Source organism: Ciona robusta, chromosome 12, assembly GCF_009617815.1.
Source record: "Ciona robusta chromosome 12, ASM961781v2".
Classification (NCBI taxonomy): domain Eukaryota; kingdom Metazoa; phylum Chordata; class Ascidiacea; order Phlebobranchia; family Cionidae; genus Ciona; species Ciona robusta.
The window spans coordinates 278890-306189 of record NC_143246.1 but is presented as its reverse complement, the minus strand read 5'-3'; the positions used below and the strand labels follow the sequence as shown (position 1 = coordinate 306189).

At 40.2% G+C, this 27300-nt stretch overlaps 4 protein-coding genes across 5 annotated transcripts; 3 read left to right on the top strand and 1 right to left on the bottom strand.

The window, feature by feature from the left end:
• Position 1: 1 nt before the first annotated feature.
• LOC149726038 (interferon-inducible double-stranded RNA-dependent protein kinase activator A homolog) lies at positions 2 to 1331 on the top strand. Its single transcript, XM_089890849.1, has one exon. It carries the CDS (start codon positions 8 to 10, stop codon positions 986 to 988), a length of 981 nt encoding a protein of 326 aa, XP_089746975.1. The 5' UTR covers positions 2 to 7; the 3' UTR covers positions 989 to 1331.
• Position 1332: 1 nt separating this feature from the next.
• Positions 1333 to 13734, top strand: LOC149726037 (serine/threonine-protein kinase 16-like). The gene is made up of 8 exons (XM_089890851.1): positions 1333 to 1474; positions 1798 to 1903; positions 2204 to 2317; positions 2679 to 2821; positions 2983 to 3103; positions 3689 to 3784; positions 4378 to 4502; positions 12628 to 13734. Exons 1-8 carry the CDS (start codon positions 1380 to 1382, stop codon positions 12752 to 12754), a joined length of 927 nt encoding a protein of 308 aa, XP_089746977.1. The 5' UTR covers positions 1333 to 1379; the 3' UTR covers positions 12755 to 13734.
• A 1473-nt stretch (positions 13735 to 15207) lies between these two features.
• On the top strand, positions 15208 to 21804 carry LOC149726036 (uncharacterized). Of its 2 annotated transcripts, XM_089890816.1 has the most exons (5): positions 15208 to 15390; positions 15770 to 15892; positions 16803 to 16919; positions 18105 to 20342; positions 20635 to 21496. In XM_089890816.1, exons 1-5 carry the CDS (start codon positions 15244 to 15246, stop codon positions 20743 to 20745), a joined length of 2736 nt encoding a protein of 911 aa, XP_089746942.1. In that variant the 5' UTR covers positions 15208 to 15243; the 3' UTR covers positions 20746 to 21496. The 2 variants fall into 2 exon arrangements, with proteins under 2 accessions (XP_089746942.1, XP_089746943.1); XM_089890817.1 differs by lacking the exons at positions 15208 to 15390; positions 15770 to 15892; positions 16803 to 16919 and adding an exon at positions 16926 to 17657 and having other exon boundaries at positions 20635 to 21804.
• Positions 21805 to 22377: 573 nt separating this feature from the next.
• LOC149726035 (uncharacterized) lies at positions 22378 to 27255 on the bottom strand. Its single transcript, XM_089890822.1, has 11 exons — positions 27105 to 27255; positions 26512 to 26689; positions 25914 to 26094; positions 25504 to 25677; positions 25142 to 25302; positions 24694 to 24904; positions 24280 to 24401; positions 23795 to 23999; positions 23309 to 23633; positions 22815 to 23122; positions 22378 to 22484 (listed from the first exon to the last, which is right to left on the bottom strand). Exons 1-11 carry the CDS (start codon positions 27138 to 27140, stop codon positions 22457 to 22459), a joined length of 1929 nt encoding a protein of 642 aa, XP_089746948.1. The 5' UTR covers positions 27141 to 27255; the 3' UTR covers positions 22378 to 22456.
• Between the last annotated feature and the right edge of the window lie 45 nt (positions 27256 to 27300).

Sequence of the window (27300 nt, the reverse complement as noted above, 5' to 3'; positions counted from 1 at the left end):
AAATACCATGGCTGGTTGTAGTGAAAGCCAAACCGAAGATTTACAAAATGAATCCCAAACATTCAAGACACCTGTATCAACTCTGCAGGAATATTGCCAAAAACTTAGCAAGACCCCTCAATACGACCTCACAGCATTAGAAGGGAGGGCCCACCAACCACAGTTCGTGTACAGATGCATGGTGGGTGATGTAACGGCCACAGGGCAAGGGGGAAGCAAGAAGATTGCAAAACATGCTGCGGCCGAAGCAGTTTTGAAAACGCTGACAAACGGTTTGGTTGAACCTGAGTCTTTCCCTGATGTGATGGAAACATCGGCTGTTGAATATGGGAGAGACGTTGATGATACAAACCCTGTTGGCTCGCTGCAGGAGTTGGTAGTAGCTCGTGGTTGGAGGTTGCCCGAATATGCGTTGGCGCATGAAACAGGACCCGCACATAAGAAAGAGTTTATTATTTGCTGTACCGTGGAATCTTTTAAAGAATACGGGTCAGGCTCGGCAAAGAAACACGCAAAGCGACTTGCAGCAGCGAATATGTTCACCAAGATCATGAACTTACCACCTGAAGCCAAGGAAACAGTGACCAACCAAAGCAGGGAGGCCAAAAACAAGATCGGTTTGAACGAAATCTGTAATTCTGTCGGTGAAAAACAAAATTTCTTCCACGTTCGTTTCGCAAATTGCGACCAAAATCCTTGCCAGGTTCTCGAAGAACTCGCCAACAAACATAGTTTCGATGCCGTTTACAAAGACATTGAACAAACTACAGTAAACGGTGATCGTCAATGTTTGCTTGAGGTTTCCACACAACCACCTTGTGTGCTACATGGAAGGGGGAAGTCCCTAAACCAATCCCACTCTGATGCCGCAGTAAATGCATTGGAATATTTGACCATATTTGGCAATGAAGAAAATTATGAACCAACCTCATTGTTACATCACACATCATGGAATAGTTCATTGTTTACTCAACAAATCACTTTATGAAACTTCTTTGTTTTTAAAATTCAAAATATTTTAATTTTTCCCGCGCAACCTGGTTAGTTTTATGCATATTTTTTCGAAGTATTTTCCTTGTACATCAAATCCAAATGCATGACATTTGTTTACTTAGTTTTATATTTAATTAACTTGCATGTCCAGTTCATAAGTGTGATGTTAGATTTTGAAACAGGAGTGAAAATGTGACATCATGTTTTCAAATCCCATATTAATCAATGAGGTTCCCTATGTTTGTCAACTTTGAGTGTAACTGTGTTCTAACAGATTTTGTCAATCATTTTTTTTGTTCAACATTCTAAACACATGACACCTATTCTCCATGTTTCAGCTGGTAAAATATAATCATTACACCACATAATGTTAACGCCTCATTAACATGGGGGGTTCGTTATCTGGATCGTGCGTTTGTGGACGAAATGTTGTCAATATTAATGGGAAGAAATATTTCTTCCAAGATAATGTTGGGGAAGGGTGAGTTGGGGTTTCTGCGGTGATGCAGTGGTTAGCGTGCTTGTGTTACACCAGAGGATACCGGGTTCAAGACTCAATGCTGCTACCATTGTGGATAAGATTTAAGCCAGAATTGGCCCATTACCCGAAACTCAAGTTGCTATAGGCTATTAGTAACCAGTGACCACTAGGTTGGAGTATTGTCCTTTAAATATCTTTCCAATGACACTCATGCTGTCATGCATTCACAATGGTAGCAGCATCGAGCATTGAACCTGGTATCCTTTGGTTACAGTGCAATCACTGAACCACTATTCCAATATTCACAATAAATTCCCCGACAGTGGTTTCAGTTACGTTGATTTATTGGAAGAAGCAAAGTCCGGACAGTTTGTTGCGCTAAAGAGGATTGTCTGCCACGATAAGAAGGCGGAGAATGAAGCGTTGCAGGTGGTTGGGTTGGTGGGGTGTCTAACAGGGGAGTGGGGCTGGGGTTTACTTTCCATGGAATGACCATGTTAATGATATAGTGTCACCATATCCTGCCAATACTTTCCCTTGTAACCTTCTTGCTTAGTTTATTTGTATTTAGTTCACACAGTTCTTTTATAAACTGTTGGCTTATCTGTGTTTGGTAAATTATAAATTGTGTTTGTTTCGCAACAGCGAATGTTTCAAGTTAATATTAGACGGCTGTATCTTTATAAACCGAGATGAATACAATCCTTATATTCCATGCACCAACTATAGGAAGCCGAATATTGTCGGATGTTTCAACACGAGAACATTCTTCCGTTGATCGATCATTGCTTGAAATCCAAACCAAGATTGTCAGAGGTTTGGTTAATCTTTCCTTTCTATAAGGTAAAGTACTTCATAATGTATGTTAATTATTTCAACAAAATATCGAATGTAAAAGTTTAACTTTAACAGTTGTCCTCAAATTGTCAATGGCTAAAAAAACTTGTATTTGTACAAGGGCCGTGGCATAGTGGTTAGCGTATCTGCCTTTAACCCAGAAGTAATGGGTTCAAGGCTCGTTGCTGCTACCATTGTAGTCGTGCATGTTCTTGTGCAAGACACTTTAATTTTATTTATTTATAAAATCTTACAAAAAAGCATTAAATGTTTTTTTTTGTAAAAATTTAAGGTTAAATAGTTTGTTATTTACCCAAACATTGTATTCATTCATTTACTTCATGTATTCCAATATGTTCACCCACAGAGAGGAACCTTATATGATGAATATCAAAGGTTGTCATCCACCAACCAACACATACCAAGTAAACGCGTGTTAAAGTTATTTCATGGGATTTGTAAAGCTGTGGAAGTGTTTCATCAACATCAACCTGTAGCTGTTGCTCACAGGTGGGTGGGTGGTGTGTATAGGGAACCTCAATGTGGTGAATGCAATATACTTTGGCTCTGCTTGTTTTTATAGACACCTAACAGCAGGGTAAAAAACATTTGATATGTATTGCAATGTACAACCTTTAGTTTAGGCTAAACAATATATTGTTCACTTCCAGAGACATTAAGCCAGCCAATGTTTTATTATCTAATGAAGACACTCCAATAATAATGGACCTTGGATCTGTAGCTCCTGCTAAAGTGGAAATCAAGAGTTTTAAAGATGCTCAAGCACTGCAGGTGGTTCTGAATGTAACTTACTTTATCATTGCGTGGTCGTGGAGCAATGACAGTCGTTATAACATGGGTGTTCATACACCTCGTGCCCTTTTACTACTTACCAAATATTTTACTTTGTTTATGATTGTGTTTTGGCGATATTTTTATCTTTTTATTTCGAGTGACTGATAATTTGGACAACCAATTAGTGACCACTGGGTTGGAGCAATTGCTGTTAAGGTTCTTGCCCAAGAGATTTAAGATTACATTACAATATATTGGGTTGTGATATTTGTAAACTATACTCCAAGAATATGCTGTTTATAGATTGTAACTTGAAGTTTTATGTTTGGGAAACCTGGTTAAAACTAATATAGATATTTTGGCTCATACAGTATAAAAATTTCAGTTTTGAATTGATACGTAGAATATTTTTAAGGTTTTATACCAGAGGAACCAAAAGCCTTTATTGCGTGATGACTGGTGGCAGAAGTAACAGAATATTGTAAAAACTTTTTCCCGAGATTTTTAGACACTTTATATTTTTAAACTCTGCATAAAACATTAGGTGTGAATGTGTTGAAATATATATTATATTTATGTCAGGACCTCGCAGCAGAGAGATGCACGATGCCGTTTCGAGCACCTGAGTTGTTTCAAGTTCCAATTCATTCAACCATTGATGAGAAAGTTGATATTTGGGTGGGTGGTTTGCTTTCTCTATGAAACGATGGTTTTATTATTTTAAGTGTGAAAAATATTTTCTGGTGGTGGTGTTAAAGATCCAGCATACGAAGAAACATTACGGTTTGCCGTTAAGTGCCAATAGTAGCAGCGCTGAGTTTCGAACCTGTATTCTCTGGGCCACAGACAGGCGCTAACCAATGCAGCGTAATTGCTGGAAAATTACTTTCCTATTTCTCTTTATAATACACCCAGCAGCAACAACATATACCATCTGTCTGTGTAACAGTAATTATTATGTTACATTTACCCATTTTCACAAAACAAGCCCTGTTTAACTTAGAAGTGAATGAATCCACCATGTATGGTGTGCCACACATCATATATAGTATATAAAGAAAGATGGGACACCTTCAGCATGTAATATACAAATATTCTGATCGTGTTTTAAACAAATAACAACTGTTTATGCCATTCGTGAGGATATAGTTTTATAATTCCTTGAATGTTTTTTGTTTACTAACAAATGAGACGAGAAAATAGATCGAAAAGGTGTCCCATCTTCCTCCACCCTACTATACATATAACCTCACCTCTCAATTACACCCCAGTCACTAGGATGCGTCCTATACAGCCTAATGTACTTGGAAGGCCCATTTGATCAAGTATGGCTGAAGAAAGATTCCGTGGCGCTTGCTGTCCAAAACAAGAACTTGCATTTCCCTAACAATGACAAGTAAGTTGGAGATTAATTATTGAATAAAATTCCATGGTTGGTCGTGATCTTAAACGACCGATGTTTCGTCTGCCATACGATGACGCATCATCTGGACGTTGGACAAGACACTTAACAGCAAACCCTAATAATGTCTCGACCGATGTTTCGTCCGCCATACGATAAAGCATCATCTGGACGTTGGACAAGACACTTAACAGCAAACCCTAATAATGTCTCCCTGTATGGCAGATAAATCGTTAAAATCACAAAACACTCAATTGCCAGAAGATTTGTTTTACAATAATTTGCCAGAAGATTTGTAATAATAATTATTTCTATTATTGTCAGGATTTTAGTTGTTAGTTAGGGGAATTATTACGAGAATGTCGGGTAAGTATTGCGGTAATGGTAGTTGTAATGTACAGTGTCGCCCTAAATTGTCGTTTGTTTACTCCCCATTGTTTTCCGATGCCAGCGCGATTCTTTTCTCCTTTGTTTCGTATGCATGGTTGATTTTCGTCTCGTGTGTATTTGACTTTGTTCGTCCTCAGTTCTATTTAACGACGGCTGCACAGTGCACGTCTCCGTCTACGCTTTATGCGCTTTATGCGCTTTATGTTATTTTAAGTTACCTCTACGTTCATGCTGTTTAAAGTTCAGTTCCTATTTTTAACCATTCTTTATTTTCTATTTGAATAAGGGGCTAGAGATAGAAATTGTTATTTGAAATGCTTCACAATTGGAAAACGTAGATACCCACATACCCCTACACTCTGCGTCAACGACCGTTTGAAATACCCCTTGATTTCCCTCCCTTATACCCGAACGTTGATTTGTTTTACTACTAAGTTCTCAGTCGCGTGCATTGTCATTGTTTTTAATATCGTTGGTTGGGGATTAAAGTTGTTCCGATGGAAGCCTCTTGTTAATTTATTTTTTAGTTAATTTTTCCGGTGTAGCTTGTCGGCTACATTGAATTTTCCAATTCGCCTTGTCGTTGCGTTAAAGTTGTCCTCGTAGATTGTTGAGGAATTGTGGGTGAGAAGCCCTGATATTGTTGTTCGGTTAAATTTTGTCGGTCCGAGTGAGAATTCGCGGAGTGTTAATTGACGCGTTGGGAGCGCCGCGTGTTTGCTTGATTGGTGACCTGTTCGGTCGTTTGGTTGGGTTTGTTGGCAGCGGTTGCTTTGGTTCGTTTGGTTAGTTGTGGTTAATGATTTTGTGTTGATTTGTTTGGTTAAGTGTGAACTTGTTTGTGTTTTTTGGTAATTGTTGGTTAAGATGTCGTACACGGAAGGAGTGCCTCTTCATGCAAGTCGAGTTCGATTGCGGGTCCAATCTGATGGTTACCTGGACGAGCAAGTTGAAGCGAAACGCCGCACGGTTGGTGGACTCCTAGGGCGAGTCACGTTGTCGCGTTCGCAGTTGGAATCGAAGTTGGCTAACGTGAACGACCCGGATGCAGCGCAACAAAAGCTGGAAGAATTCCACAAGGCCGCGGACAAATGTTTGGGAGCGTGCGACGAGTATTTGTTACTCATTTGTGACAAAGAGAAATTTGAATCCGGGCGCATAGAGGTGGAAGAAAGGCGAGACGCCGTTGTAAGAAAGAAACGCCTTGTGAACGAACGATGGGAAGCGTACCTACACGCTGTTTGTCACAAGACTCCTCTCCCACCTTCCACATCTTCAAATCCGGTACCAGCAGGGATTCCGCCGTCATCATGTGGTCGGTCTACGCGCTCGAGAGCGTTGGAGTTTCGTGCTCAACAGATAAGAGAGGAAGCCGACCTCGAGGCTGAATTCCAAAGGATTGAACTTCAATCTCGCCGAATAGAGTTGAACCGTGAGAAGGGTATCCTGAAGGCTAAGGCGTTGGAATTCGAGGCAGAGCACGAGCAATCGCTTGAAAACAAGGGCGCCTGTGGTGGCGTGGATGTGGGGGAATGGTTGGCGGATCAACCACAGGTTTCGCATGAGCCACATTCTATCTTGGAAACAGAACCTCCACGAGACCCATTGACACACGAGGAACCACCTCGTGGTGAGCCTGGCGCAAGACCTGTTACAGGATTTGACGTGCAGGAGTTTATTAAGGTGATGGGTGAAGGTGCGGCAGCCGTCCAGCAGAGCATTCTGTTACCCAAGCGAACGGAGGAGAAATTCGACGGGAATTGTTTAAAATTCTACGAGTTCATGAAAAACTTCGACGAAACCATCATGAAACAGCTTTCCAGCCCGAGCCTGCAGTTGCGCTATTTAATTGACATGTGTTCTGGCAAAGCCCGTAGTCTGATACAATCCTGCTCGCTGGTAGCTGAGGCTGAAGTTGGCCTACAGGAAGCAAGACAATTGCTGAAGAATCGGTATGGTCAGAAGCACGTCGTGGTACGGGGCCATCTTAACGCACTGTTGCAAGGCCCGATGGTCAAGGAAACCGAGGATGGTCTGGACGAATTATTGATGAAGATGGTGCGATGTCGGATAGTTCTACGTGAGCACGGCTTTGAGTCAGACCTTGATACCTTCCAGACAACGGAGGCCTTGTTTAAACGCCTACCCACAGCACTGCAGATAAAGTTGAGCGAGCGTCTCAGTTCCCACCTAAATCGAGGCGGCCAACTGAGATTTTCCCACATTGAAGAATTTGTGCGGGAAAGGGTTCAGACTGCTAGCAATGCTCTGGGGAAAATCACGGCAGTTGCGCGGACGGATCGACGAGTGGCTGACTCACGGGCGCGGTCTTATACTAGTATAGGCGCACTTCCACAATCATCATCACCGGCAGTGAGTACACGAACAACCGCTTTTCACCACAGGGAGTGTTGTGTTCTTTGTGGGAGGCAACACCGCATCGGTTATTGTTCGCGGTACTTGAGCATGTCTGTGCCAGATCGCTGGGAGTGCCTCAAAGGAGCGCATCTTTGTTATACTTGTTTGGGATCGGGACATGTCTCCAGAGATTGTAGAAGCTCGTTTGGTTGCAGCAAATGCAAGCGAAGACATCACACTACACTTCACTCGGTTGGTGTCAATGAAGGCAACACAGCCCCGAAACGACAACGGGAAACGTCGAGAACAGGCTCGACTCCATCGAATGGTTTGGTTCGTAATGTTGCAGGTGTTTCGAGTTCCTCTTGGTCTGGTGTGTATTTGAAGGTTTTGCCTGTGAGAGTGTGGTCTGTTGAAAAAATGAATTATATTGAGACGTATGCGTTTTTGGATGAGGGTTCTGACCAATCGTATTGTACCAAGGGTTTGATGCGTCGATTGGGGCTACATGGTCCACCCGTTGCTGTGTCCGTAAGTTGTTTGATGGGTGGTGGCACGGAGCTTGGCAACAGGACTTCGTTTTCGCTGCGTGGTGCGGAAGAGAACAGTACGTTGGTTCTGAACTCAGTTATCGCCATCGATCGCCTACCGGAGCTCAGGGAGAGTATTCCGAAGAATTCTGTTGTTTCACGTTTTGAACACCTGGAGGGTTTGTGTTTTCCAGCGCTTGATGCAGAGGTGGATATCCTCATCGGGGCCGGTGTACGATCGGCTCATCGTGTTCTAGAGGAACGAATTGGTCGCGATGATGAACCAAGTGCTATCCGTACGGTGTTGGGGTGGTCTTTGGTTGGCCCGGACAGCAACGCTAGGGAGGAGCGAGGTACAATGGCAGGGAACGTCAATCACGCTTGTTGTCACACGGAACGTCTGCATGAACAGATGGAGAAGATGTTTCGGCAAGATTTTACGGAGTACAACTTTCCATCGAGGTCCATGTCTCAGGAGGACAAGAAGGCTCTTGCCATTATGGAGAACTCCGTAAAGAAGGTTGGCCTCCATTACCAGGTAGCTATGCCATGGAGGGAAAATGCTTCTCTGTCAAACAATAGAGAGTTAGCAACGAAGCGGTTAGATTCGCTCAAACGACGCCTGAAGCGAGATCCAGATTTACGCAACAAGTATTCTGCAAAGATCCAAGAATACCTGCGGTCTGGATATGCTGCTCGAGCCTACGGTGCTGGTATTCCTGGCAGAACTTGGTATATTCCTCATCATCCCACAAGGGGAAAATTTAGAATTGTTATGGACTGTGCGGCCACATACCGTGGCGTATGCGTCAATGACATGTTGCTGCAAGGTCCCGATCTTACAAACCGGTTGGTTGGAGTGTTGTTGCGGTTTCGTAAGCATCAGGTAGCGATCACGGCAGATATAAAGGCCATGTTCCATCAGGTATTTGTTTCCCCAGAGGATCGAGACGCATTGCGATTTTTGTGGTGGCCTGATGGTGACTTAAGTGCGGAGCCAGCTAGTTACATGATGTTGGTTCACCCTTTCGGTGCGACTTCGTCACCAAGCTGCGCTTCGTTCGCTTTGAGGAGAGTGGCTTTGGACAATGAACCGAGAGTGTCGGCTAAGGCTGTCAAAACTGTGACCGATAACTTTTATGTTGACGATCTGCTGACATCGGTAGGATCCGCGGAAGAAGGCATTACATTGGTACGGGAGCTTGAGGTACTTCTCAACGACGGTGGGTTTCATCTCCACAAGTACCTGAGCAACAGCGAGACGTTGTTGCAAAGTATCGATCCCCAGCCGCGACAACCAATGGTAAAAGGTTTGTTGCCGTGTGACAGAGAACTCCCTACAGGAAAGGCTCTTGGGGTTTACTGGGATACGGCAGACGACGCATTTTTCGTTAAAGTCGACGTTACGGTAAAGAACTCTACCCGTCGCGGTATCCTCTCAATGGCCAGTCAAGTATTTGATCCACTTGGCGTGATCCAGCCGTTCATTTTACCGGTTAAGTTATTAATGCAGCAGCTTTGCAGTGAGGGACTTGGTTGGGACGATGTGATTGGGCGTGAGCATGCTGATACGTGGTCTAAATGGTTGCGTGGGGTTACGTGTTTGGAACGTGTTGTGCTGCCACGTTGTTTTGGTTTGTCACCCTTGGTTGATTTTGTTGAGTTGCATTGTTTTTGTGATGCGAGTGAGTCTGGATACGGCGCGTCTGCATATTTACGTGTGTCGTGTGAGGGTGTTTTGTCATGTAAGTTGGTTGCTGGTAAGTCCCGTGTTGCCCCATTGAAGTCGTTGACTATTCCACGGTTAGAGTTATGTGCTGCTGTGGTTGGTGTGAAATTGGCTCGGTTGATTGTGGATGAGTTGTGTTATGAGTTGTCGCGTGTTGTGTTTTGGACGGATTCCACGTCTGTTTTGCAGTATGTCACGAACAAATCTCGCCGTTTTCATAGGTTCGTGGCGAATAGGTTGTCGGTGATTCATGAGTTTTCGAAACCGTCGCAATGGAGGCATGTCGATTCTGCTCGAAATGCTGCTGATGTTGCGTCGCGTGGGTTGTCGCCGGATCAGATAGATTCAGCGCCAGCTTTGTTGTGGTTTAATGGTCCACGGTTTTTGTTGCAATGCGAGGCCGAGTGGCCTGTTTGTCCCGCGGTTTTAAAGTTGTCGGACGTAGATCCCGAAGTTAAACGTACTTGTGTTGTGGTCGCGGCCGTTGAGCCGGAGTCTGGTATCGTTCAATTGTTGTCCAGGTATTCTTGTTTTGTTAGATTGCAAAGGGCATTTGCTTGGTTAAAACGTTTTGCTTGTTTCTTTCGAAATCGTTATTCTCGTTCAGTATCACGTGTTTTGTCCGTTGGTCCATTGAAGTCATGCGAGCTTGATGCCGCGGTGTTTGACATTGTTAAGTTAGTTCAGCGCCAGTATTTTCGTGATATTGTCGAATGTGTTCCGCGGTATTCCGATTTTCCCGTCCATTTGTCACGCGAAGGGTGTCGTGGTCTGTCATGGAAACGTTCCAGATCGATGTTTCGTTTGCGCCCGATTTTAGTAAATGGTGTTTTGCGTGTTGGTGGGCGATTGTCTTGTTCGTTGTTATCGTATGAATGTAAATTTCCGATAATCCTTCCCCGGCGTTGTGTTGTGACTGGGTTGGTGGTAGATTTCTACCATAAGAGAGAGGGACATTCGGGTGCACAGCATGTGTTATCCGCTGTCCGTGAGAAGTTTTGGGTCGTACATGGTTTGTCGAGCGTTCGCCATTACATCGCTAGTTGTAGGGCATGTCGGCTGTGGAAAGCGAAAGTCGGTAAACAAATGATGGCTCCCCTACCCCCACCCCGTATTACACCTGGCAATCCTCCATTCACCAACACTGGAGTTGACTACATGGGTCCTTTCCCTGTAAAATCCGGCAGAAATACGCTGAAACGATATGGTTGCGTGTTTACGTGCATGGCTTCACGTGCCATCCACATTGAAGTGGCTCATTCTCTGGACACGAGCTCGTTCATACAAGCGTTGCGTCGATTCCTCTGTCGTCGTGGGGTGTCAACAAAGAAGCTGGTTAGCGACAATGGGCTAAATTTTGTTGGTGCCAACAAGGAATTGAGAGATTCCGTATCGAAATGGAACCAGACGCAAATTCACGATTCCATGCTCCAACGAGGCATTGATTGGGAGTTCAATCCACCCGCCGCCAGCCACCAAGGTGGAGTGTGGGAGAGAATGATACGTTCTGTCAGAAAGATTCTACGCCAACTGACGCACGAACGAACGCTCGACGATGAGTCCATTCTTACATTTTTGGTAGAAGTGGAAGCTATTTTGAACCGGAGGCCGCTTACCGCTCTGGCGGAATTCCCATTTGACCTTCGCGTTCTCACGCCAATGAGTTTGCTCACCGGCTCTATTGACGAGTCCTACAGTCCCGGTGAATTTATTGCGGCTGACGGGTACCGCAAGTCGTGGAGAGCTGTTTAGCACCTAGCGGATCGATTTTGGAGCCAGTGGACGAAGCAGTATCTACCCTTGCTACAACAGCGACAGAAGTGGCTTCTTCCGCAACGAAATTTTTCCGTTTCCGACGTCGTACTTGTTGTCGATGAACATGTTAAACGTGGGCAGTGGTCGAAGGCGATCGTTATTGAAGTCTTCCCTGACCAAGAAGGAATAGTGCGACGGACGAAGATACGAACGGGAACTGGAACTTATTTAATTCGCGATGTGCGAAAACTGTGTTTGTTGGAGGCTGCATAGTCAGCCAGATTCGTCCTCGGTCGTTTGGATCGCGTTTGTACTTGTGTTGTAATACTTTTGTCAATGTTATTTTTTGCTGCGCGCCCGTCCTTTTGATAAAGTTTATTTTTGAGGTACTACCGCTGTTTCTCGCGGGCTTCGTTTAAGCCTTGGGGTTTAAAATTAATTGGTTTCGTACTTGCATACACCCGGTACCCTATTGTGATGGCAAGCAGAAGACTTGCAAAGTTGACGTGCGTGAGAATGTCACGAATACACGTGCATATACCTGCCTTGGGCAGAAGAGTCGAACAAACCGACTAAATTGAACGCGCTGCGTGATGCACGAGCGCTTGCTATGGGGAAATTGCCCATTGATTGCTTATTGGTACGGGTAAAGACCCATTATTGATATGGACGAGAGTGGACTCCACTGTCCATTTTTGAATTTAAAATGATTCTGTGACAGATATCATTTGGGGCCGGTGTGTAATGTACAGTGTCGCCCTAAATTGTCGTTTGTTTACTCCCCATTGTTTTCCGATGCCAGCGCGATTCTTTTCTCCTTTGTTTCGTATGCATGGTTGATTTTCGTCTCGTGTGTATTTGACTTTGTTCGTCCTCAGTTCTATTTAACGACGGCTGCACAGTGCACGTCTCCGTCTACGCTTTATGCGCTTTATGTTATTTTAAGTTACCTCTACGTTCATGCTGTTTAAAGTTCAGTTCCTATTTTTAACCATTCTTTATTTTCTATTTGAATAAGGGGCTAGAGATAGAAATTGTTATTTGAAATGCTTCACAATTGGAAAACGTAGATACCCACATACCCCTACACTCTGCGTCAACGACCGTTTGAAATACCCCTTGATTTCCCTCCCTTATACCCGAACGTTGATTTGTTTTACTACTAAGTTCTCAGTCGCGTGCATTGTCATTGTTTTTAATATCGTTGGTTGGGGATTAAAGTTGTTCCGATGGAAGCCTCTTGTTAATTTATTTTTTAGTTAATTTTTCCGGTGTAGCTTGTCGGCTACAGTAGTTGTTTGCAAATTTATATTATTTTTTATTAATTTTATTTTATTGTTATTTCTATTCTAACCAGGTATTCCCCTGAACTAAAACAGCTCGTTCGAACTTTGATGGAAGTTGAGCCAACGAAACGGCCGAACGTAATGTGGACGATCGATCAAATTGAACAACTTTTATCAAACGAATCACTTGTTGTTTGACAGCGAGGTTCGTTACGGACCAACACCACCATACATGCATATATAGTAGTTAGGGGTGCCTGAGGTAAAATTTTAATCAACGTTTGAAACAGGGGTGACATCATATGTTTTAGCAACATGATTTTAGGCTTAAAATAGCATTTTACCCTGCTGTTAGGTGTCTATACAAACAAGCAGGGCCAAAGTATATTGCATTCACCACATTAATCAATGAGGTTTCCTATGTTTGACAACTATGAGTGTAACTGTATTTCAACAATGTCACCCTAGATTTTACCCTGCTGTTAGGTGTCTATACAAACAAGTAGAGCCAAAGTATATTGCATTCACCACATTAATCAATGAGGTTCCCTATGTTTGACAACTATGAGTGTAACTGTATTTTAACAATGTCAACCCAGATTTTACCCTGCTGTTAGGTGTCTATACAAACAAGCAGAGCCAAAGTATATTGCATTCACCACATTAATCAATGAGGTTCCCTATGAGTGTAACTGTATTTTAACAATGTCACCCCAGATTTTACCCAAAATATGGAAACCATGACACTATGTGACAAGGTGCTATCCGGCTTTAAATTATTTTTACAACTTTTTTCTGTTAGCTGTTAACCATCGTTTGTCACTTTTGAATTTATGTTTTTAAATCATCGGTCTATTTCACACACCACGTTTGTTGTTAAGCTCCCAACCCACAACATAATCCAAACATCTTGCAACCCCTTTGCATTGCATAACAAAGTCACATTATCCTTACAAATTCTACCTTCAAACATTTCTAAGCCAAAGTTTCAAAATCTAAAGAAGTTTTGAGCATTTGTGTTGCCTGCCGACAAAGTTTGGATTGGCTATTTTTAACATGTTTTATTAACATTATACGTTGTCCGATGAAATAAGTTTTCCCTGGAACCAAAACGTTTATTTAATGATAAATAGTTTTGAATTAAAACACGCAGTGCAATACAAACATGGGGAATTTTATTTTTGTCTTATTGTTTTATATAGTAGGATGGGGGAAGACGGGACACCTTTGTCACATTATATCGAAATATCCTAATCGTGTTTTAAATGATCAACAACGGCCTGTGGGAGTCGGGAGGATACGGTTTTATAATTCTTTGAATGTTCTTTGCTTGCTACCAAATGGGACGAGTAAAGAGAGAATAAAAAGGTGTCCCATTTTCCCCACCATGCTATAACTAAAACGTTTTATAAATAAGCGGAAAAGAAATTGGCAACAAAAGGGCTGTACAAGTAAAAGGGCGGAAACCAAACACAAAAAGCTGTAACTTACAGTTAAAATAAGTATTGTCGGGTAAGATGGATATCGTTAGCACTTTTATCATGGAATTCCTAATCGTGATTTCAACAAAAAATAAACTAAATTGCGGGGAAACGACAGTCGTTAAAACACGGATGTTCTGTTTCATACACCTCGTGCCCGCTTACAAGTTATCACACGTTCGGAATATGAATTTGCAACAGTGATTACATTATGTTTTATTATTCTAAATCGCATTGCATTATTCTACGTGTATTTATGTCTGGCATTTGGCAGTAACAAACTTGGTTTCCTCACGTATAATGACACAAGATTTTTATTACTGTTTACTGGCATCAACAAAAATGTGCTTATATTTGTAAATACACTTGTAAAAGGGAATTTCTAATATTAGTATAATAAATCAAATTTCGTTTGTAGGAACATTGTTGGTCCCCGATATAAATATAAATCTATCCAATAGCTGGAGCTAGAGTTGCGTAATATTTTTCCAGTAACAGTTACCAAGGTTACAATAACGCGAGTCGTTTCTTTAGAAAGAAATTAAATTTTGTAAGAATAGACACGTTTTGTTGCGTGTTTTGCGAAAATAAAGTAATTGAATGTTAGGTGCTAGTGAAGAATCTCTCCCCACCTTATTTGCTAACCTACACACCTTATTTGGGTTAGGTGTTGATGGTTAGGGGTTTAGTGGTTAGGGGTTAGTAGTTAGTGGTTATAGGGGTTACGGGATAGTGGTTAGCAAATAAGGTGGGTGGGAGAGATTCTTCACTAGCACCAAATGTTAATATTATGCCATTAACGACATTAGGTTGATAATAAAAGAAGGTCACTGGCCAGTATTTTGTACAAGCAGTAACTTTTTCCGCTTTAATAAAAGTGTATTTCTCAGTTTTCGGTTTGGTTGAAGGTGTTTATTTAACTGGCAACCGGTGAAAATTTTGTTCTTAAAATGTTTCTTAAGTCTTACTGATACCCGCTGTATGCTTTTTGATGGTAAAAGTCGGCCGTTCGTGTTGAAAAATTTAAAAATTACCCAGTAATTACTGGTTATCAGTCAGGTCTAAGAAACATTTCGACGCCAAGTTTTATTGGTCACCAACAACAGATAATGATTATCCTGATGTTTATTTTTTTTAATTTAATTTTTTATCTTATAATTATATAAATTAATTAAATATATTATTTACATCCAGTTATTCACCATAATGGATTCCGAATATTTGAAGAAACATTTAGGTTCTTGTTTAACCGAAGCTCTTGCAGAAGTTGCCGAGAAGCGACCGTTGGACCCTGTTGAATACGTTGCGCAATTCTTGTTCAAATTCAAAGAAAATGAAGCTTTTAATAAAAAGGTAAATTTGTTGAAATATTTGATGTTGTCACTGTTGGGTTTAAGTTTGTGTATCATTAAGGTAGAAAAATTCCTTTCTTTCCGTTTGTACATAATATTTCCTTTCTTGCAAAGGAATTTTAGAAAAATTCCTTTGCAGTATGCGGACTATGGTAGTTTCCCATGTGATATCGTGTATGGGGAGACGCTCAACTTTTATCTGCACACACAAAAAATTGTTAAAAATCACTTTAAAAAAACAAAATCGTCCTTTCAAGCAAGGTTAACAATCAAAATTGTGTTCACGCCTGGCTTACTCTGCGAACACATTTGGCCACAATGTGACGTCGCAATTGCAGAACATCAATTACTTAAAAGTTGTTTAAACACTTTTCTTGCAGTTAAATGAAGACAATAAAGTATTTTCCGAGGAGTTGAAGCAAGCCAACGATGACGTCGCGATGCAGGGTCAACTACAAGAAGAGGCGAAACTGATCAAACAAAGAGAAGAAGAAGCTTTGAAGGTTTAATGACATTGGTGTTCAACTATTGTTGCAATGTTCACGACAGAATAAAGTGACAGATATTTAGTGTAGTGAGAAATGTAGAAGTTTTTGGCTTTAGACTGAAAAGGCCATAAAAAAGGGTTTTAGGAAAGGATTAATTACATTTAGGCTAAAAAAAGAATGAAATTTAAACTAATATTAAAACAAAAAATTCTTCCTTTTTTTAATGGCATTTCAAGACATTAAAAGTTTGTGTATCATCTGGAAAAGCAGTTATCAGCAAATGTACCGAGAATAGAAATTGCATTTTTTTTTTAAATTCGAAATTATAAAGTGACATTTAGTTAGATTCATGTGATAAATAATAAAGAATCAACCGTGCATGAAGTGGAAAGTTAATGATGTTTCTATGGTGAGTTGATGATGTTTATTGAGTGAAATTGGTTCGTGCAGCACTGCTGTTTATTTGAGATGTTTAAGGAAAAGATCTCCCACCCAGGGACAAGCTTTAACATCTAGTGAGGTTCATGTGGTAGCACCCTGGGTGTTGGGTAATGGCCAACTCTGATTGAAATTTCAGGTCCCTGGCATAGTACCTTAACTTTACAGAATAGAACGTTAGTAAAAATGTTGAGATTCTTTACATTTCAGTAAAGCAGAGGTCTATGCTAAATACACAGTGAAGAACAAAAGTGCATCTGAAGTGTTGAGGGATTAAATTAGGTTCATTTGTAACTTACCTATTTTACTTTATCTGCTAAATTGTATTGTTAAAAGTATACAATTAACGGATTAAGATTTTCTGGCAATTTGTTTTAACGCCCTTGATTGACAGGTTGTGTTTCACTGACAGCTGTATGTTTGATTGACAACTGTATGTTTGATTGACAGCTCTGTTTAATTGACAGCTGTATACTTTGATTGACAGGCGCGTAGGATTGAGGACAAAACCCCGGAACCAACGTTGAAAGATTTATCGAACAAACCGGGGGCTCCGAGTTTATCGGCCGTTGTGGAAGATGAGGAGACGACATCGCCTGTGGCGGTATGTTGGGTGTCTTATGTGTCATGTGTGTCTTATGTGCATAATGTGTTAGGGGTTGTGACTTGTGACTATAGGAGCCAAACCTGGGGTGTCAGGGCCTAAAATTTTCTTCACTGCATTAGTCAGTAAACATCAGCATCAAATTTGTTTTAAATAAAGCTCGTCTAACTATCTCTGCCTCCCCTGCTTTTTAAAAAGTTTGGCAACTATGGTTGGGACCTCACTTTTTATAAAAAAAAGATATTTCTTCTTGCTGTGCCCCTGGTTGTCTATGTGCATGGTGTGTCGATATGTGCATGGTAGACTTGCATGTTATATCATACCAGCTGCTCAAATGCATGGCGATGTTCAGTATGTATAGCAGATGTTGTGCGACTATTTAGAATCAATAGAATATTCATAGCAAGAAGACAAGATAATTATTCGTTAGCTCAGTTTGCTCAGCAGCAATAGAATACCAGAGGCAAGTAGATTCAATTATGTTACTTCTGCTACCAGGCATAATGTTAAGGAGTCATTTTACGGCTCATCTGGTCTAAAATTTCCTTCTCTTCGTTGTTTTAATCAACCTGATCTTCGTTACTATATTCGAAGAAAGAAATTATGTTATGTAAAAATATTAATTTTATTTCAACGCTTTGTCTGCCATCGGCAAAACCTGTTGTTACCTAAGTAATTGTTGCTTCCACCCTCCAAGTAGTAGATTGCATGATTAGTTTAAAGGACCAACCACTGAAGGTATGTTGCATTTAATTTATCATCTTCTATTTTCATATTAATGCAATTATCGTAAATGTTGCACAAGCTTAATCATGCACTGCATGGCCGTATATAGAAGCGCCAATGTATGTTAAAGCACATGTTATGTTATATTATGTAAAACTGGTTCGGGTATATTTAGTATTTTATAAACAATGTTTATTAAAACAATTACATTATACACACAGCATGTTGTAGTTGCACCCAAACCCCCACTCATAGCCACACACAGCCAAGCATACAGATGTAACCTCATATATTCACTCATAAATTACATATACTACATTATTATCAATTACTTTTTCCAAACAGTTTTGTACATTACATAAATAGTCTGTTGTGGCCACAAACCAACTACATACACAAACATATATAACTTATACACACACAGCCAATACAGATCAATCTAACTTAACTTTATTCAAGGTTGCTTTCCCCACCCTTGACCTCCCAACCAACCACCCACCCACTGACTTCCCCCCATCCAACATCCCTGTGGTGACAGTGACAGCAAACACCCCTGTTAATGATGAGGATGAAGCGGTGGGGCAACATGAGACACCTGATGGGGAAGATAGGACGTACAAGAAAATTTACCCGGAGTTACCAAGTTTGGCTTCGATGGATTTTGATGCAAATGTGGAAGAAACGAAATCTGAGGATGCTGAGAAACAGGAAGAAGGGTCTTTATCTAATGATGATGTTGGTCATTTTGAAAAAGAAGAAGAAGAAAAGCAAGAGTCCTCCAAGGATGTTGATGATGTTGAAGAGAAGACATCAAGTCCGGATGTAAGGAGCGTTCCTCGCACGGTGACGTTCTCTCCGATGGTTCACCAACGTGAGATTCCTCCTCTTGGTTACGAAGATCTTGGTGTAGATGTTGCAGGGAGCGAGGATGTGAGTTTGATCTCAGGATCATTGGATGCGGGTGAGAAAGATGGGGAAGAGGAGGAGAAGGAGGTGAATGAAGATCTGCCAGAGTTTAACGCATATCAGTTGATGGAGGATGGGAAAGAAGGAGTGAAGGATCATCATGTTTCCAACACATCAAAAGAGGATCATGTAAAAGAGGAGAATCATCAGGATGAAGATCATCTTGTTCTCTCCCAGGATGGAAAGGAAGAAGGAGCCAACATCCAACCATTAATAGAAGATTCCCAAGCATGTAATGCTGGTCAAACCTCAGATGAAACTGAACCCGATGAGTTCAACGCATATTTGCTGATGACAGCAACTGAATCCACGACGACACCCAATCAACAAATCCCATCAACTACTGTGGTACAAACCAAAGATAATTCAAATTTGCATGAACAGATGACGATTATGACATCATCAGAATTTAATGCTTATGATGTCATAATGACCACACAACATGTCTCGAACACAACACAAGAAGTAACCATGGCAACAGCATCTTCAAATGTTGATGGTACATCAACTGGAACAGATTCATCCAATGCCCAGCATCCAACCCAAGGAGATGAACCTCCTGACTTTGATGCGTACAAGATCCTTATGTCAATGGAAGACAATCCCCGTGCTTCTAATGATTACAAACATGATGCAGATGTTGAAGATGATGTAATAGGTGATAAAGTAAAAGAAGAAGAGCGATTTACCCCAGGAAGCAATGATGATGCTTTGAACCAAGATCCATCAGAAACTAACCCATCTTCAAGCAATGATCCACCACTTAAAGATGTACAAGTCGTGACCCCATCAGCACCCCCACAATCCCCCCCACACCAGCACACCAACACCACCTCACCCATCTCCCCACCAATGGTGTTCGATAATCCACTTGATGCACCATTGGATTACGCCAAAGTAGAACCAGATCAACAACAATCAACATCTATTAATAAACCCATTTCCCCACCAACAGGTTACAACCAAGCAGAATCTTCTGTGTATGTTTATAAAGATGGGAACGAAGAATCTGCCTCACTAACTCTCACCCCGCCTCCAAAGGAGTACGGGGATAAACCAGAATCTCCTGCACTCTCTGCTATTACGGATGTAGACAAAGAATCTGCGTCAATCCAGATACCAACAGATCCTGCTGCATTACAACTTTCCAACCCAGAATCTTCCACAATCGAGGATAAAGAAAAAGATGAATCATCAACCCCTGGATACCCGATTCTACATCCAACAAATCATGCGAATGTCATAAAGGATTTTGAAATATCCACAAATAAAGATGAAGAATCCACTTCACCCACCACTCCTGTATTAGATTACACCCAACAACAATCTTGTACATCTGATGATAAAGATAAAGATGGATTATCAAGTCCAACATCCTCGTACCCTCTTTCCTCTCAAACAGATCATTCTAATCTCCAACAAGAGCAACCAACATCATCCTCCACCAAAGATGAAGATCCTCCACTCATCCCCGCATCATCTCATCCCCTTCCACCTCCAGCAGCTTTCAACGATCCTCCAGGTCTTCCAGCAGAATACGTGAGGATCAAAGATTTAACGCCATCATCATCATCGTACGTTGAACCTCAGTTGGTCCAAGGAGCTTCCATTGACTTCGTTGCATCCACTATGACATCACACAATGAACCTACTATGACATCAGAATCGTTTGAATATAATGAACGAATGATAAACGAGATGGTTCAGCAAGAAGATGAACAGGAGGCTGAGGTAATTTAATATGCGTTCATTTTTGTTTAGTTTAGTGTGTTGTATTTTAATGAACTGCTATTCTGACACCAGTTCTTGGAAAATATAATGCCTCGGAAGTAATATGTGCAGTACACATACTGTACTAGTAGCAAAATTAGTTGCTACTGTTACACACAGCCAGTATACAAAATAATAGATACATTTGTTGCAAATCAAGTACAAGTGTTTGTGCCCGTGCATCTACCAAGTTCTACAAGCACTTGACACTATAACTGTTACTTATCAAAAGTTTGTTCTTTAAATTCACCAGGTCTTGGATCAAGTTACGAAAAGTCCCCATCCTGATCCTACCCAAGGGGAAGTCCCAGCCACACCTTCTCCTGATATGAAACCTGATTCGGTGCAACGAGACGAACAATGATGTCACATCATGTTTATGTTTAACTTACTGCGTCTAAAACTGAATTTCAGTTAAAAATAATTGGTTTTAAATGTGGGTTCCCACAGATTCTTTGCGGTAATTTAATGGGTTAAACATGGCAGTATTAATTACGAATAACTGTGCGGAGATTTTATGTTTAGCTCCTATGTTCAAATGTTTTTCTGGCAGTTTATTGTTTGTACAGATATATTGAATTTGTATGCATGGTTTTAGTGTGGCTTCGTAAGAGTAAAAATTCCTAAAAAAACCTGATGCCCCGGTGGTAAATTTACTTATAATGTGGAGTGTATTTATATTTACTGTATTCATAGCTACTCTGATGAAAGTAATCTGTATACATTATCAAAATGTTGGTACAAACAATTGAAAGCCAGAAAAGCTTTAACGTATCCACAATATGCCTGGCTGTTCATTTACTTAATATATGTTCCCTGTACAAAGTTAATTTATATTGTAGTTCCACATTGTTATTGCTTGTTGTAACTTAGAATAAAACACCATCAGCTTTTACTACAAAAGGGGAACTATGTAATTTTTACAAACAGAATATTTTTACTGTTTGTTTATTTCTAGTTGTATTTTACATGCAACAAAAAAAACTGTTCCATACATCTCATGCCCGCTTAGTAGTTACCAAGTTTGTAACTTTGTTGGTGTTTGTTTTCCTTAATGACTGACTCTAACGAAAGTGTCGGCAGCATCGAGTATCAAACTCAGAAACTCCATTGTGCCACCGCGCCAAGTCAAAAGCCAAGTAACAGAGATCAGTCAATCACCAAAGTTGTTTAAATATTTAAAGTCAGATTTATGCAGATTATTCTATTATGTCACCAGCTTCAGCTGAGAATTTACTTTCAGAGAATTAACATTTTTTGACAAAACAAAGCCACCAGCCATCAACTCCTAATGTTTAACCTAATAACCCCACCCAATCTCCAACCATTTCATGAACAAGTTGCCAAAAAATAGATTCTGTTTGAACTCTGTTTGCTTTGGTAGTATAACCACAAGATCGCCCATGTTTGATAAACAATCATTAAACAGGAAAACTCGACCCCTGCTAAAGAAGAAGTTACTGTTGAAGCTGAGGAAGAACCTACGGGGGAAGAACCAGCTGGGGAAAACCCCCAAGGTGAAACAGAACCAACAGCCGAAGCAACTGAATAATATTTTGTTTCTATGTTTATTGTTAGTTGGCCATATAGTATGACCAAATGTTGTTGTCGGTGCCTTAATCTTGCTTTATATAAAAGTCATCATGTGTGAATGAGATGTAATAAACTGTGCATTTGTAACTGAGTGGTTATTGTTTAAACAACCTTGTTTTACCGTGAATATTTGTACTGCTAAATGGCAGGCAAGTTATAGCTCAGTTGTCAAACACCATACATGGTAGTACCATGCTTTTTGTCAGTTTTACCAAATTTTAAACTTTTGGGCTGTGTTTATGTATTTTTATTCACGCATTTGTCGTTAAATGTGTTCTATTTGAAAAAGTGTCTTGCCTAACACACCCGTTATCCTCCTAATTATGAAGCCTCCACTCTGTTTCCTTTAGTTACAAAGCTCGCTATTAATATTCTAAACCTGAAGTTTCCACAAACCACAAACTTAGTATATTCCATCATTTATTTGATTTTAAAAGTACAATTCACTCTGTTGTGATGGCAACACGCAGTTAACGGTTTGTTTACTTTGTGTAGTAGCATCCATATTGCCTGCAATTTCAAGTTCTTGGTTAAAACATCTTCATTAGGGTTGTAACCACTGTCGAAAACCCCATTTTTTATAGTTATATGAAACTTTGTTGGTGATTGTTTTCTGTATCACTGTATGACTGACAATTTAGACAACCCATTAGTGACCACTGGGTTAGAGCAATTGTTGTTAAGTGTCTTGCTCAAGGACACATACGCCCACAATATTGGCAGCAACGAGCCTCGAACCGGTAACCTTTCGTTATGAAACAGGCATTGCCGCATTGTAACCTCTGTACCTAGTGCTGGACATGCGTATTTAAACATTCATTATATAAAGGGCATATTTACCTGTAGCAAGAATAGTAGAGTTGGTAGCATTGTGTGGAAGGAAGTTTGTAAGACCATCTGAAGTAGGTTCCGCATGGATAAGATGGGATGCAATACCTGATACCACACTTGTAGTGGCAAGCATAATGTTGTACAAGTTGTGGGATGGTGGTTGCCCAGTAAGTATCAAAGTCAGCAAGGATGGCAGAACAATAGTCAACCAACTTGGTGGAATAACAACTCCTCATAGCCATGACAGCTTCATCCAACGCTTCGGGGTGGAATTGTGCCAAGAGTTTGTCGTAAGCGTCCATGTGGGCAAGTTTGGCCTGAATGAAAAATCATTTTATATTTCATATAGGAATAAATAATTGGATTTGTGAGACCAGAGCTTCTTGTATTTGATTAATATATTTAATACTAAATATTAAGGAAAACATTACAAATTTTCTGCCTTAACTAAACCTTGAACCCATACCCTTTTGGCATTATTGGTAGAATTAAAGTTGACTTACATCATTCAAGCTCTTATCCAAAGCAGCGCGTTGAGCATCACGAGATTTTTCAAGTTTCTTCTGGTAATCGGCGATGTTGGAAGCTCTCGTAGTGAGACAAGCGTTGTATTTGGTCTTGATTGATTCAATGTATTCGAAAGCAAGCTTCTTGTAATCAGCAAGTCGTTTGTTGAAACTAACAATGCATTCCTGGATAAGGGCTGCAAGCTTGGCTGTGTATTCGGCAACAGCAACTCTCAACTTCTCCTTAAGTTCAGCGGTAAGCTTGGCGATCTCTGCCTTTTGTTCGTCGGTGAGTTCGTAACTTCCGGTGCTGCAGTATGTCCTGTGGGGGTTGCGTTGGTTTGTATATCATGGTGTGATTGTACAGTGTTTATACACTCTATGTTATAACATGGGTGTCTTTTTATACCCCAGACACACATGGTGTATTCATACACCTTATGCTTAAGTTACAAACTTATCCACAAACACAGAGTTACTCACTGCATGGAATATTTCTTGGTGACATATTTGATGTAGAATTCATGTCTTTCTTCAATAATCTTGGTGTAAGCCTTGATGTAGTCAACATGGTAGTTGCTCCACTTAAGTTTCAAATCATTGAAGATCTGTTGGCGCTCGGCGATGATAGCATTCACCTTATCAGTCATGTCCTTGACAATGTCTTCAACGGGCTTGTTTACCTTGGCTGTGGGAAACATTATTGTCAATTATTGGAGGTTTGAAAAAATTGAAGGCAAAGTATGAGGTGCATTACCACGTATGTAGCTTTGTGGGGGATTTTTTTGCTATATGGCTGACCAGTTGGAAAACAGTGACCACTGGGTTGTAGCAATTGCCGTTAAGTGTCTTGCCCAAGGACACATACGCCCACAATAGTAGCAGCGAAGAGCCTTGAATCCAGTATTTTTTGTTTACAAGACAAGCACTCCAAATAATGATGTACAATGAAACACAACAACACTTACTGAGGTCGCATTTGCACAATCCCTTGTAGGTGACCTTACGCCAGTTGTAAGTGAATGGGTTCAAACATGCACGAACGCATCTGTAGGAGCTTGTGTATCTCCACCAACAACCAAGCTTGTAGCTAGAATCAAGTGTTATTTAACGTTGGGATCTTAGTGTTTCTGCATAGTGTGTTGTAATAAAGGCCCAGGTATATCACTAAACTTTTAGCATGTGTTGTGTAAAATTGTAAAACATAATTTTTAGGAATTTTGCAAAGCTTGAGGAACGAAGTGTGTTGTGAACCTAAATGCTTCACCTATGGCAGCAACATCGAGCCTCAACCATGTTACTCATTAGAGACAAGTGTCCTGGTTATTCTAAAAAGACGCCAGACAAACTAAAGACCCAAGAAATATTGGTAACATATAAACCTGCAGCTGTAGTAATTCCTCTGGTAGAATCTGAGGCAGGAGTTGGACAAAGTACATTTGTATGCACAAGTGTAGTAGGTGATCAATTGCTTCATGGAGGTCGCCAACTTAGCTGTATATTCCTTTCCAAGTTTGCTGATTACTCTGAGTTCTTGGCGGTGGTAACTTACCAAAACTTCATCAACCTTTGCCTTCTCCCATGTTTCACTGCCTACAAGTGATGTTTAAATATTTATATGAATAAATGTAACTTTTTTATTTCTTATTTATTCATGTCTTTGGGCAACAACTGTTGTTATACAAAGGTGTCCTGTTTTATACACCTCGTGAACACTTTGGACAACTCATAAAAAGCCAATAAGTTAAATGTTAGTTGCTAATTTTTTTTCTTGGTTGCTTTAATTAATTTACTATTCGCTAATATATTGAAACTATATGTCTTATATACCGTAGATCTTGGCCAAGACTTGTCTATAGTATTCCTCCTTCTGCTTAAGAACAGCAACATGGTAGTCCAAGAACTTCTGCACGTAAGACTTCACTTTGAGGGCGAGTGTCTTCTTGTATTCCTTGATCTTCTCCACACGGCTGGTCAAACACTTGGTGGCGCTAAAGGTAATGCATGTTTGAGAGAAAGTTTCAGGTTTTGTTTTTAAACTAAACATTTTGGTCTAATTTTGTTAGAACAACCTAAAATCACACTTCCAGACTGTTACTTTTCAATGTGGGTTTGAATATTACTTACAAATATATGAAGGTTATGTGTTCTGACTTTTTAGTGTAGGTACAATTATATGTATTTGTTCTTACTTTTCAATAAGCTTCTGATGATATTCACTGACAGCGGCAACTTTAGCAGCAATAGCTTCGTTATATTTCTTGAGAGCTTCGTTTCTGGAAGCATCAAGTTTCTCATTGTATTCCTTGATTTTGTCATCACGTTCCTTGGCGAGGGTTGCCTTCTCTTCGTCGGTCTTTGCGCATCTGGAACGTAATGTAAAGTTATTATAATATACGGCTGACAATTTAGACAACCCATCAGTGGGTCGGAGTAACTGTCACTAATGGTCTTGCTTTTAATATTTTTATTATTACCATCTATATAAACCTTGTTCTGTTAATTATAAATAGATATAACATTGGGGTTATATACAGGTAAATCCAAGGACACATACCCCACAATAGTAGCAGCACCGAGCTCTGAACCCGGTATCACTTACTCGATTCTGTATCCGTAATACTTGGTGATGTAAGTCTTGTAACTTTCCTTGTAAGAAGCGATAGTTTCATCAAGGTATTTCAACCAAGATTGCTTCCTATCATCCATTTCCTTGGTGATCTTGAAGAGAGAGTCCTTGAGTGTGTTGGTTAACTCAGTGGTCAACTCACTGACAGGGGTTTCTGTGGTGAAAAGTTATTATATATTGTTGCCAATACCGCATATTGTAAATAGTTCTTTGGTTAGGGTTAAACTATAAAAAAAGTTTGTTTTTTATTTTTTCAAAAAATGTAATTAATCAAAATAAAATTACTGCTAATATTGATCAACCAAATAAAGGCATTGAGCTTGATTGTGTATTGAACACAATGTATTTTAATGCCACAGATGCCGTAAACTTGCTTTTAAAGTATTCTGAATTAATTACCCATACTGAAGATACTTTTAAACATAAATTAATATTTGGTACGGTGAATAAATATACTTAAACTTTATATGAACTGATTTGTGGTACTTTTTTACAAATATACCTTCAAAATTAAGTATATACAATACATAAACATCCTTTAACTTTTACGTTCACCAAGCCATAATCTTACCGGTCCATCCCTCTTTGCCACAATCAGCACCGGGGTAAACCTTCAATACATTGGAATAATAAGCACTGGAACACCAACAGTTCTTGAAGTAAACATTGTATGTGAAGTACCTTGTGCATGGGACGACATTAAACTTGTGAGCGCAGTAATAGCTGTAGCTATAACCGGCGTTGGTGGCCTGGGAGGAAAAAATTACGGTTTATCTTTTTATTTAACTTGTTAAGTAAACAGCATTCCTTTTATATGGGTGAAGTCTTACAGCATGACACGCCATGGGGGCATTTAGGCCAGAGTTGGCCTATTACCTCATTAATTATTATTTTATATTTTTCATCATCACTTATTTATCCTCGCGTGGAGGGCAACTTAGACCTATGATACCATGCTTGGTGTCATACAGTGAACAAGGCGGTCACTCATAATAAAAAAAACTTGAAAACGTCAATTTGGCAATACCTGAATAAGTACAGTTTGAAAACAGTTATATCAATCAAAAATCTCCAGAAAAACAAGCATAAATGCCCAGCAAGATACACCAAACATACTTTTTTATATTAAAACCACAAAATTTTTCAATAATATTCCCAACTTACTGCAATGCAAGCCAAAAGTACGAGCAAAAGTTTCATGATTGCTGTTTTCAACTTCGTAAGCTGAATAAAACTGATTGATTTGACTCATATCGGTCATAGTTATATAGTAACCACACCGCATGTAATAACAACACGATAGTTGAAACATTAGGGTTGACGTGTAGCTACATCACTAACTTGTTGTGTAAGCCACTTA